The 12331-nt window shown below is 46.6% G+C and overlaps 1 protein-coding gene across 1 annotated transcript; it reads right to left on the bottom strand.

The window, feature by feature from the left end:
• Positions 1 to 4379: 4379 nt before the first annotated feature.
• Positions 4380 to 8378, bottom strand: HSBP1 (heat shock factor binding protein 1). The gene is made up of 4 exons (XM_036909368.2): positions 8222 to 8378; positions 7656 to 7722; positions 6966 to 7086; positions 4380 to 5941 (listed from the first exon to the last, which is right to left on the bottom strand). Exons 1-3 carry the CDS (start codon positions 8264 to 8266, stop codon positions 6968 to 6970), a joined length of 231 nt encoding a protein of 76 aa, XP_036765263.1. The 5' UTR covers positions 8267 to 8378; the 3' UTR covers positions 4380 to 5941; positions 6966 to 6967.
• Positions 8379 to 12331: the final 3953 nt, after the last annotated feature.

The raw sequence follows: 12331 nt of genomic DNA, 5'->3' as shown, positions 1-12331 counted from the left end.
ACACTCATTGGGTTTGATGGCAACTTCCAAAGACCTATAAAAGGTAAGAGGCAATAAGACTACAGTGGTGGTTCAAGAATGGGTTTTTTGAGAACCCATTAGAGGCAGAAAAATTCCAGCTGGAAAACTTTTTGATGAAGTCAGCAGCCTGGGAGTGTTCTCAGGAGTTAATGAGATGGCTCAGGTGAAGGCGCCTAGCGTCGGGTCCACGTGGGCAGCGATCAGGATGTGAGCTCACGCAGTCCCGTCTGGTTAACCAGACATCATCTGTCCATGAATCAGAAGCCCTCGGTGGTGGTACCATCCAATCGCTGAAGCAAAATGGCACATGAATTGAACTGAAAGCCAGCTAATGTGGGCCGGTCTTGGCTGTCCAAGTTGGCAGTGTCAGCCGGGTTGACAGAAGGTGGGCAGAGTCCCATCTAATTTGCTCGGTGAATTATGGGTGCCCTCTGGGGTCCAGGAGCTATTAGAAGGGGCCACAGGCTGGACGTCGGGTGAATCAGGAATGGGTGAAGCTGGGGCTCTGCCTTCTCGGCACTGGGGAGGCTTGGAGCCAGATAATTCTCTGTGGGGCGGGGGGGCTCTGTGCCCTGCAGGGTGTAGCACCCCTGGTTGCTCCCTGCCAGACGTCAGCAGCACCCCCAGCCCCCAGGGGTGACAGCCGAAGATGAGAATCACAGGGTCCAGCCTATCAGGCAGTGACGGAGCAACACCTTTGGGGGTTTTCTTCATTAGAAAGAGAGGAAAGGAGAAAGGCTTTCGCTTCCTTCGGGAGGCACCAGGATGGCACTGACCTGGGCTTTGTGTGGCCCTGGGGAGCGTGCAGGGCCCCTCTCCCTATGGCCGCTCCGCCTTGGGAAGGGCTGCTCGCCTTGCGGAATGGCCCAGCCTCCTTGGCTGTTACCTGCTGTACCTGCCTCCAGACAGTGTGCTCCTCAATCCGGGCTGCTCTTCATTACTGGGGACCAGCGCCAATCCTCTTTGGCAGGCATTTTGCCACTGACCCATATGAAAGATTGGTCAGAGTAAAATGCGCCCCCAAAGTAGGAAACGGTCTTGCTGATGGGTTTCAGCCCCGGGTAAGTTCACTATCGATTCAGTGAATGTTCTTGGGGTGAAAGGGTTATACCCAACTTTATTTCCATGGTGGCAGTTCATCACTAGAACCCCATTTACTCAGAGCGAGTGTGCATGCAGCAAGCCGGGCTCTGCCTCTGGGCCTCTAGGCCCGCACAGCCGTCCTCTGTCCTTGGTGCTGCCACCACTCCAGCCTCTGCTCTCCTACAGCCTTGCAGCTGTGCCACCATGTCGCCCTATATAAAGAGCACTGGGCGGAGCTCTTTATAGAGAGTCAGTAACAATGCATTGCCCACACGTGTAGTGAGCTAGCCAACCAGGGCCAGGTGAGAATCCTGGCCACAGGAACTTTTCATTTTATCCACAGGAACTATGTAGTCAGGACAGTCACCAACAGGCAGGGCAGTAGCTGTGTGACGTGGATGTGGTGTATGTATGTAAACATGCTTCAGCCTCGTCAAGGAGAGTGCAACACAACAGTGCCCTTCCCTGGCGGTGGCCGGGGCCCCATGAGGCAGATCCGCGCTCGTTAGGTATCAGTCTGATCCTCGGCAGGAGGAAGTCTCAGCGTGTGAGGGCGAAGCATTAGAGTCCTCCTGCGTCAGCCAGCCTGACTGGCGGAACACACCCCTTTCCTCTCTCCGAAGTGACTGGTGGGGTCTGTGAGTGTTCACGCACAATCCCTCGGGTTTTTGATTTTGGACTCGCCCTGCCCATGTTCACTTACCGAAGAGGAGTTTTAAAGGGGCTGCCGCTGAATGCAGGCGCTCGTCACTAACGGCAGGCTGGGATTCCAGGCGAGGCTGTGTGGGCACACTTTCAAGACTTCTGTACTCACATTTTTTTTTCTTTTTCAAATAAAGTGACCTGGTAAGATAAGCAAATAGGTCACTGGAGTATGGGCTCTTTTTTTCCCCCAAAAGCTGGTCTCAAGGGATAATTTTTGTGTGAGAAATGGTGGGGTATCAGCAAGGAAACAATTGTGAAAACCAGTAGTATTCCCTGCAATTCTGTGGAGGCAAACATGTGAGAAACTTGAACTGCTCTTTCTGTAGTTGTTCTCAAGTAACCAGGAAAAAAAAGATGCTACTTCAAGAGCACACATTTCCTACCAGCTCCTGCGTAGTTTTAATTCTGAATAAAAAGTCCCATCAAGCATGTTTAACTGAAAAATGCAAAACCAGCCTTTTGAACCTGGATTTCAAGATCCTCTGAGGTGGGTCGGTGATTCTGATGGCCCAGAGGGAAATCTTAGTTCTCTTAGAAACACAGCCGTGAGTGCGAGCTCTCCAGTCGGATGGCTGTGGGTGGAGGGTCACTGCCGACCTTGGTCAGCTGGTACCCGGCACTGGGTTCCTTCTGTTTAAACCAGGACTGTTCAGATAAAGACCTAACTGAGGGCTGTTGTGAGAATTAAGGCAAATAACAAACAAAATTCTTAGCACATTGCAGGAGTTTGTGATTCCAGGAGGTGCTACTGGGACTGATCGTTAGCTGTTGCGTCAATTTTCAGGGTTAGATCTGACAATTCCTCCATTTTAATCTAATTAAAAAACAGAAGCTATGGAATATAAAAGAGAGGAACATAACCATCCATCAAGGAAACCTTCCATCTACGAACGGGATGTTAAGGAGTTCCCTGTGGACTGACTGTTGGGAGGACGCCGTGTCCCCACAGTACAATGCTCTGAGCGCACTCAGGGCTCCGGCGACTCAGGGGCAAGTTCTCAGCCTTAATTTCCTGAAATACTGTATGCTTGTTCTCATCAGGTCAGACACGGTAGTACTTTCCTAGACATCAAACAGAAAACTAAAATTGGTAAGAAAATATGATTACCCCATGTCGTGAAGGAAAGCAGGAATAAGCAAGAGGCCAAGTGAGGAAGCTGGTGGGGCGTCTGGCCTGGGAGACGAGGGCATTTAATCAAGTGTAAGGCTGCTCCTCTTGGTGTAAGCCCCGCCCACTTGTATTTATTAGCCTTGAGGACGATCCTCACTGGCCTGTAAATGGAGAGGAAAAATAGTTGGAGTGTCTTGCCTGAGGGTTTCAGCCCCGGAGAAGTTCATTAAGGATTTGGTGAGACTGAGAAATGACAACGGGAAGTTCTTGGGGTGAAAGGGTTTGTACCCGGCTTCATTCTCCTGGCAACAGGTGGAGCACTCGAGTGACGTCTGCATCCAGCAGTCTGTGGGTCCGTCGTCGTCCTCAGTCTCTGACTTGCTCAGAGCACTGGGCAGTTATACAGTGACTCAGTAACAGCTCATTGCCAAGGGGCGTGAGGCAGTAGCGTAGCAGGAGGCCAGTCATGTCATCAGGTGGCCCAGGGTCCGGTGAGGGTCCGGCCACAGAACTTCCCCTTTCCCCACAGAGGTGGAGTAGATTTTCCCGCACATGACTGTCTCTGAAAGGGGCAATGCTCGTGGCCTTGTGGGTGTGGGTTTCCCGGAGCGGAGGGTACCGTTACCTTGGGGGGAGCTGGCTGGAGGGGAAGCAGCTGCTCTTGAATGACCCCAGGCTGTGGCAGTCAGGCTGGGACTGGCTAGAGGGTGTGGCTGTGCCCATGGGGTTATGTGCACACCCCTGTGGGGTGACTGTAACTAGCAGACACCCGAAATTCTCACTTCACCCAGGTAGTCTTAGGAACTGAGGAAAACCATCCTTTGCCCCAAATGTGAAGGCCTCACTGGGGTCACAAAGCTATTTTAAACAAGGCTAAATAAATAAAGCTTTGCCCGGAGGCCTGGACAATGGGACAAGGGAGGCCTTGGCAATGCAGGCATTTATCAGTGGAACCCAAAGCTATTTATTGGATCACTTTAACTCTCCTTGTTCAGTAAAATGTTCATTAGGTTCTAAATATAAAGAAAAAGATCTTTAGTCAAATAACTTGGCAACTGGCAGGCGACGAAAGTTACTGCATTGCTCTGCGCTGGGACTTCAGAGCCTTCACTAGACTAATTGTGCTGTGAGTTTTCAGGCAGTGAATCTAGGAGCAGGCAGGTTTTCTCAATCCAAGTACCATGAGCCTTTCTTCCCTGGAGCTTCTCCAGGGACCAGTGTCCTGGAACAGACTTGGAAAGCTCTTGAATATGTACGGTTCAGCTCTCCTCTGCTCAGCAAGCTCACACCCTGAGGATCTCAGGCACCTCACTGACTGAGGACCCCCAGCACCGTCTCCACCCTCACCTCCCTTCCCACTTGCCTCCGGCTACGCATACTTCATCCAGAGGTCTTCTCTGATAATCTACAATGGTATGCGCGCTGTAATCACTTTGACACAAAGGAAACGTCAAACAGCAGGATTTCAGGCACCTTTATTCACAGCAGCTACTTTTGGTCTGGGGGCCATGCCTCAGAAACCTATTACTTAAGGAAGCCGACTTCTACCTAAGTCCCTATCCTCTGACAGCAACTTGGCCTATCATTTCCACTTGCCATTCACGGGGCTGTACGACATCCCACACAGAGGGTTCTCAGTCTGGTGGGCTCTGCGCTTTCAGGGCTAAACCTGGCTGCACGATCCACTGGCCCATCAAAGGAGTGCCTGTGGCTGGGAAATAATGGTGGTGAATTCACTTTAACGCAGAAAAAACTGACTCCTTTGTGGGTCTCCCTCTAATTCATAAATAGGATAAATTACTTCCTGTAATTATATGCTGTGATACAAACAATGAAGATTAGTGACATGGGAAATCAAACAATCATACTGTTTTCATTAAGGGTTTCCCTCCATGAAGCACTAAGCCATTCCTCAACTTCTTCGACCTTTCGATTTTCCTTACACAAGGCCACCCGGCTGCGACAATCACACAGACCTGCTTCACAGTCAGACCTGGACTCTTGGCTCAGCACCCTGGCACTGCCATTCTGAGTGGCAAGAGTTATCTGTCTTTTGTAACTGACAAAAAACCATTACCCTGCAAGAATTTAGGTAAGCAATAGTTTAAAGAAACTGCATTTCTTTAAAACTTGAGCCTACCAAAAGTCACTTCTCATTTTCTAGCCAAGCAGCTTGCACAGATTCGGTGTGGTCTGCTTTCCTTTTAGGTTCCTCTTCCTAATCAGTAGCTCAGAGAAAAGATGGAGCCCTTGAGTTTTGAAATCCTGCCACGTTTTTCCTATGGTAAATACTGTAGATGAACAAGGAAGGGTCCTGCTGAAGCAGGCCTGTCCATCTCGTGCAGAACACTACCAACGCCTCAGTGCATCACGCAGTCTGTCCACTTCCCTCTTTGAAATTCTAACTCGTTAAGGTGGTTACTCATTACTCAAGCATCTGCTATCAGGAACTTAGGCATAAAACACGGTTCAATTCTGAGTTCTGTCAACAGTACTGCCAGGTATTTCTGAATAAACAATTTTTAAATGATCCTAACCATTTGAAAAGTACACCCACACACTGTGTGGTACTGGCACGGCAGTCAGTTAGTGCGGAGAAGTACAGAACCCTACACTATAATGTCTTACTCCACATGGTCTAATTACAACAGAAGGCTCCACTACATGTCTGATAAAAAAAAATTACACAGCAACTTTTATCAAACAGCAACTACTACAAAAGGTATGATAGAAACAAACTGACTTCACAAAAATACACTAAAAAATTTGACAATCTTGTGCAGGAAACTGGCAAAGTTTTAGTGTTTAATATTCAACAGCACAACTGACCAAGGGCTGGGATGTGAAGTTACCATGTTCAAGAAACTGGGGGGAAATCACTCTGTAAACTAACTATATAGAACGTGGTAAGAAGGACACACATATAAAACCTTTCTACACATAGAAGTTAGCTGCAAAAAGCCATTTGGTGTTCTCTTGGCTTCTAAAACAGTGCTCCAGATTTCGGTGTAAATTAGCAACCTGCGGAAAAAGGGGAAACTATTAGCACCTTATTCATTATACAGGACAAGTAAAAATGATACATGCTATTAATTATCAACTAAAAGTCCTTTCAGAAACCTCTACTGAACTAAACTTAATTTTCTTTGCAAAATACCCTAGACAAAAATACAACAGATTTAACTGTCAATCTTTATTCAAAAACTTCTGTTTCCTACTCCCACTCCTTTCTCGGTACCATTCTTATCACTTTAAAGTCTTCAACCCTGCAATTCTCATTCACTGGCTGGGAGTTGTGACTGTCATGCGATAGACGCAGGGGAGCTTCTATGACTGGCAGGGCATTTGCCAAATTCTCTCTATACAGGAATAAAGATAACAACCCATGCCAACAGTTACGTGATTTCTTCCCACCATCACTCACTTAAGATAACAGCAAATTTAAGAGTCTTTTACCTCCCAAACCTCTATTTTCTTGGACTTCAAAGCAACCTGTATTTCATAGTTATTTTTTAATTTGGTCCAGTCAGATATGCCCAGAAACTAAATAAGGAATTTGATGTTTTTTACTGTATATTCTGCTTGGTACTGCAGTAAAAACTCTCAGTTCTTTATTTTACAGGGAATTATAATAATGCTAAAAGTGGGAATCGAGAAAAGGGAGTTTAAAAATTTCTGGGTTGCAGTGGGGTAACCACCAGACTCATGAAAAGGCCTGTAATGAAGAAACCCACCTCGTGAGCACAGGGCAGCAGCATCTAGCTAGCTGGCTATCTGGGTATTTTTGACCATCAGTCTTTCCTCTGCTATCTGAAACTATATGGTAGAAATTTAAATCTTAACTTACAGGGATATAGGCAATTAATAAAGATGGGAAAAACAAATCTACATAAAGAATTAAGTTGACATGAAAATTCCACAGCCTGGAGTCCACAGTGGGGACAATCACAGGGACGCTGGTTGGGATCACAGCTGGGAACGGATCTAAGGAAGTGTGACTACATCAAAGTCACACTGACATATTCTGTGCCAATCGGCCCCTCACCTTCAACTCTTCTGTGTGGCAGGCAACTTGTTTTCGCCTTCCAGCTCTTCCACCCCAGCCTGTGTCATGAGGTCCGCAATGTTTTTCTCCAGGTCATCAATGCGACTACTCATGTCATCAAGTGGTGAAGTTAAAGACTGCACGCACCAACATCTCCCATTTCTTATCGTCCTCTTCCAGGGCCCTGTAGACTATGGCCTTAAACACAGCTGGCTTAATGAAACTGGTTTCCCAGTTTCCTTGGGTTACTGTAATACTCTGGTGGTTAAGAGTCCAGGAATCCGGGGCGAGGATCTAATGTCAGCCCTACCCTTTTATATGATGAGACCCGGGCAGGTTCTTTGACTTTTCTAAGCTTCTGTTTCTTCATCCGCTAAATAAAGGTAACCCTGTAACTGCTCTCTCTCCCTTGGGTTATAGAGAAGCCCAAAGGAGAGATACACATAAAATGCATAGCTCATAATCAACGTTAAATCATACCAGACTCTAAATTCCTTGTGACCAGAGGTCCAGCCCGGCTGTATCCCCAGCTCTTGGCATCCTACTTCTCTAGGGAGAAGAGCCAAGCTCAGTAGCAGATGTGGTAAACAACGGCTGAAGCTGGCCTGCAAATCACCCATTTATGGACACCACTACCCGGGAAACAGGATCCAGAGGCCCAAAGAGGCTGACTACAAATACAAAGGATATTTCTTCCAATGATCTGGTCGGACATGGTCTGAAATTTATCTTGCATCTGTTGCAGGAGTGTCTGCACCTACGAAACAACAAAGCATCCCGCGCTTAACCTGAAACATCTTTATGGGATAAGGACAGGGGCCCAGCTCCAGGGGGAGACCAGGATCCCGGGTTCTGGACCAGTGCGGCCTGTCGGCAGCTCCGTGGCCTTCGGGACGTAATCGCCCCTCCCGAGTTCCAGTTTTCCCATCTGTCAAGTAAGACTGACGGGCAGGGGCGCCCCTTCCCGTTTGGGCCCAATGTGATTCAAAATTCGTTGGGCCTTCGGGTAGTTTTCGGTGGCTCGGAGGCACCGGGGTGTGAGGGAGCAGCTGGGGGAGCTCCAGGGGCGGCTCCGGGACCGGTGACCGGGGCTGCGGGTTGGCGGTCCCGGGGCGTCGGCAGGCGCGGCGGCCCGGGGGTCACGGGGCACGGCCGGCGAAGCTTCTAGAAACACGGTTTTCAGAGCTGGGCCCCGCGCGGCCGCGGAAAGGGCGCCGGCCGCACGCCGCTGCCTCGGCGGTACAGCCGTCCCTTACCACCGAGGTGAGATCCTGCACTGTCTTGGGGTCAGTCTCGGCCATCTCCCCGGTTCCCAGCTTGGCGGCGATGTCTCAACCGTCACCTACACTTCCGCCTGTCCGCGCAGACGCCCCCTGCGGTTTCTTCTCGCGATGACTGAGGCCAGCCGCGGGACCGCGAGGCGTTGTGGGAGCGGTAGTTCGCGTCATACGCCGGAAAAGCCCAACGTCGCGCGCTTCCGCTCCGAGGGGAGGCCCCGTCCCTCCGCTCGAGCCCCGCCTTGCCCCTCCCACCCAGCAGTCCCCGCCCTAGCCACGCCCCATCATCGCCCCGCCCCTAGCCCGGCGGACGACCCGGACCCCAAGGCCACGTGGGGCGCGCGGGAGGGCGAGCCGGCGGCCTTGGCTTCTTCGAAGCTTCTTCCATCCTTGGGACCACAGGCATGCCCGTCACCGCTCAGAGTTTCCTTCTGCTCCTTTGTTATTATTTTATATGTGTGGTAAGAATAAAAAAAAGCGAGGTCCACTCTGTTGGCGGCAGTGGAGGAGACATAGTATTGTCAGCGGTGGGCCCTATCTCCAGAGCTGTGTACTTTTCGACCAACATCTCCCCATTTTCCCTTCCTTCCAGCCCCTGGAAACCACCATTCTTCTCTCCGTTTCTATGCATTTGACTATTTTATTTAGACTCTGCATAAATATGAGATCATATATTGTTTGTTCTGTGTGTGGCTTGTTTCACGTCCTCCAGGTCTATCCATGTTGTCACAAAGGCAGGATTTTCTTCTTCTTTTTTTTTTTTTTTTAGATAATTATTTTTTATTGAAGGGTAGTTGACGCACAGTATTACATTACATTAGTTTCAAGTGTACAACACAGTGATAAAACATTTATATACATAATTCTAGGTTCCAGCTATCACCCTACCAAGCTGTTACAATATCTTGACTATATTCTTTATGCTATACATTACATCCCGGTTACTTATTTATTTTACAATTGGAAGTGTGTACTTTTTTTTTTTTTGTGAGGGCATCTCTCATATTTATTGATCAAATGGTTGTTAACGACAATAAAATTCTGTATAGGGGAGTCAATGCTCAATGCACAATCATTAATCCACCCCAAGCCTAATTTACGTCAGTCTCCAATCTTCTGAGGCATAACAAACAAGTTCTTACATGGAGAACAAATTCTTACATAGTGAATAAGTTACATAGTGAACAGTACAAGGGCAGTCATCACAGAAACTTTCGGTTTTGCTCATGCATTATGAACTACAAACAGTTCAAATATGAATACTCATTTGATTTTTATACTTGATTTATATGTGAACACCACATTTCTCTCTTTATTGTTATTATTTTTAATAAAATGCTGAAGTGGTAGGTAGATACAAGATAAAGGTAGAAAACATAGTTTAGTGTTGTAAGAGAGCACATGTAGATGATCAGGTGTGTGCCTGTAGACTATGTGTTAATCCAAGCTAGACAAGGGCAATAAAACATCCACGTATGCAGAAGATTTCTCTCAGAACAGGGGGGGTGAGGTTCTAAGCCTCACCTCTGTTGATCCCCAATTTCTCACCTGATGGCCCCCCTGCGACTGTGCCTGTCTTAGGTTGTTCCTCCCTTGAGGAATCTTACCCGTCTCTGGCTAACCAGTCATCTTCTGGGGCCATACAGGGAAATGTAAAGTTGGTAAGTGAGAGGGAAGCCTTATTGTTTGAAATGGTTAGCTTTTTACTTCTTTGCATATTTATGCCCTGTAGCTTCTATGCCCAGCATTTGTCTTGAGGTATCTTTACCACTTGGAAGAATTATGATACTCGGTAAATTTGATATGAGGCACGAATTCTATTTAAGGGTTGTAATTAGGAAGGAAGAAGAAAAGCTATAGAAGTAGCAGGCGGAAGAAAACATGGGAAGATTATTTCTTTGACATATCTTCTTGTAGAGTAACTTCAGCATGTATAGGTTTTAAGCTACTACTTAAATTGCACAAACACATTAACATAATCGGAGTATAGTTACATAACCAAAGCATATCTGTAATTACCAGCCATCTCCAGTGAAACCAAGAAAACCAGTTAGGCACCTTAGGCATTTGTGAAAACTTATCTATGATATGGTGGATATTGTCCAACTGAACTTGAACAGTCTGAGAGAAATCAGACAAATTAAAACAACCCATTCCTGGGGAATGTTCACATCCCTTATGTTCTTTTAACAGTAAATAGTCTGTAGTTGTAAGACTTTGGAGCGCTACAATTTGCACTTCTCCAAATTCTTGGTTGAGTTCCAACAGTATAGATCCAGTCAAATTTGTTGTTTTACTGTATGCACAGGCCAGCTTAGATATCTCCTTCCGCATTCCCATGGCAAGTCCAGGAACTGGTGGGATGAGTGCATCTACAGCTGTAGCAGTGCGTGGATCTTTGTTGTGGTTTTTTGATGATCATCTTCTGGCATGAGTCTTCCAGAGAGTGCTGATGATGGAAGTTCTTTTTCATATCGTATCTTAGTTCATTTTCTAGGGTAGCCCAATTAGGCTTTGATCTTCTGTATAAACGCAAACAGACCCTTTGCCTACACTTTTATATGCCCTTTATACCCTTGTGTAGAACTCATTGGAGGTTACCACACAGGAACTGCCCTTTTTTTTTGTTTTGTTTTGTTTTGTTTTTGGTATCACTAATCTACACTTACATGATGAATATTATGTTTACTAGGCTCTCCCCTATACCAGGTCTCCCCTATAAACCCCTTTACAGTCACTGTCCATCAGCATAGCAAAATGTTGTAGAATCACTACTTGCCTTCTCTGTGTTGTACAGCCCTCCCTTTTCTCCTACCCCCCCATGCATGTTAATCTTAATACCCCCTACTTCTCCCCCCCCTTATCCCTCCCTACCCACCCATCCTCCCCAGTCCCTTTCCCTTTGGTACCTGTTAGTCCATTCTTGAGTTCTGTGATTCTGCTGCTGTTTTGTTCCATCAGTTTTTCCTTTGTTCTTATATTCCACAGATAAGTGAAATCATTTGGTATTTCTCTTTCTCCGCTTGGCTTGTTTCACTGAGCATAATACCCTCCAGCTCCATCCATGTTGCTGCAAATGATTGGATTTGCCCTTTTCTTATGGCTGAGTAGTATTCCATTGTGTATATGTACCACATCTTCTTTATCCATTCATCTATCGATGGACATTTAGGTTGCTTCCAATTCTTGGCTATTGTAAATAGTGCTGCGATAAACATAGGGGTGCACTGATCTTTCTCATACTTGATTGTTGCATTCTTAGGGTAAATTCCTAGGAGTGCAATTCCTGGGTCAAATGGTAAGTCTGTTTTGAGCATTTTGATGTACCTCCATACTGCTTTCCACAATGGTTGAACTAACTTACATTCCCACCAGCAGTGTAGGAGGGTTCCCCTTTCTCCACAGCCTCGCCAACATTTGTTGTTGTTTGTCTTTTGGATGGCAGCCATCCTTACTGGTGTGAGGTGATACCTCATTGTAGTTTTAATTTGCATTTCTCTGATAATTAGCGATGTGGAGCATCTTTTCATGTGTCTGTTGGCCATCTGTATTTCTTTTTTGGAGAACTGTCTGTTCAGTTCCTCTGCCCATTTTTTAATTGGGTTATTTGTTTTTTGTTTGTTGAGGTGTGTGAGCTCTTTATATATTCTGGACATCAAGCCTTTACCGGATGTGTCATTTTCAAATATATTCTCCCATACTGTAGGGTTCCTTTTTGTTCTATTGATGGTGTCTTTTGCTGTACAGAAGCTTTTCAGCTTAATATAGTCCCACTTACTCATTTTTGCTGTTGTTTTCCTTGCCCGGGGAGATATGTTCAAGAAGAGGTCACTCATGTTTATGTCTAAGAGGTTTTTGCCTATGTTTTCTTCCAAGAGTTTAATGGTTTCATGACTTACATTCAGGTCTTTGATCCATTTTGAGTTTACTTTTGTATATGGGGTTAGACAATGGTCCAGTTTCATTCTCCTACATGTAGCTGTCCAGTTTTGCCAGCACCACCTGTTGAAGAGACTGTCATTTCGCCAGTGTATGTCCATGGCTCCTTTATCAAATATTAATTGACCATATATGTCTGGGTTAATGTCT

Source organism: Manis pentadactyla, chromosome 15 (genome assembly GCF_030020395.1).
Source record: "Manis pentadactyla isolate mManPen7 chromosome 15, mManPen7.hap1, whole genome shotgun sequence".
In the NCBI taxonomy this organism is placed as follows: domain Eukaryota; kingdom Metazoa; phylum Chordata; class Mammalia; order Pholidota; family Manidae; genus Manis; species Manis pentadactyla.
The sequence above is the reverse complement of the archived record's forward strand: the minus strand, read 5'-3'. Positions and strand labels throughout refer to the sequence as shown.

What these genes read in the sequence shown, in the direction of transcription:
- HSBP1 (XM_036909368.2), bottom strand. Translation starts at nt 8,266, where the DNA reads ATGGCCGAGACTGACCCCAAGACAGTGCAGGATCTCACCTCGGTG. An exon ending in TGCAGGATCTCACCTCGGTG is followed by an intron (nt 7,723 to 8,221) that starts GTAAGGGACGGC and finishes GTTGTTTCGTAG; the next exon opens with GTGCAGACACTCCTGCAACA. An exon ending in CGACCAGATCATTGGAAGAA is followed by an intron (nt 7,087 to 7,655) that starts ATATCCTTTGTA and finishes TAACTTCACCAC; the next exon opens with TTGATGACATGAGTAGTCGC.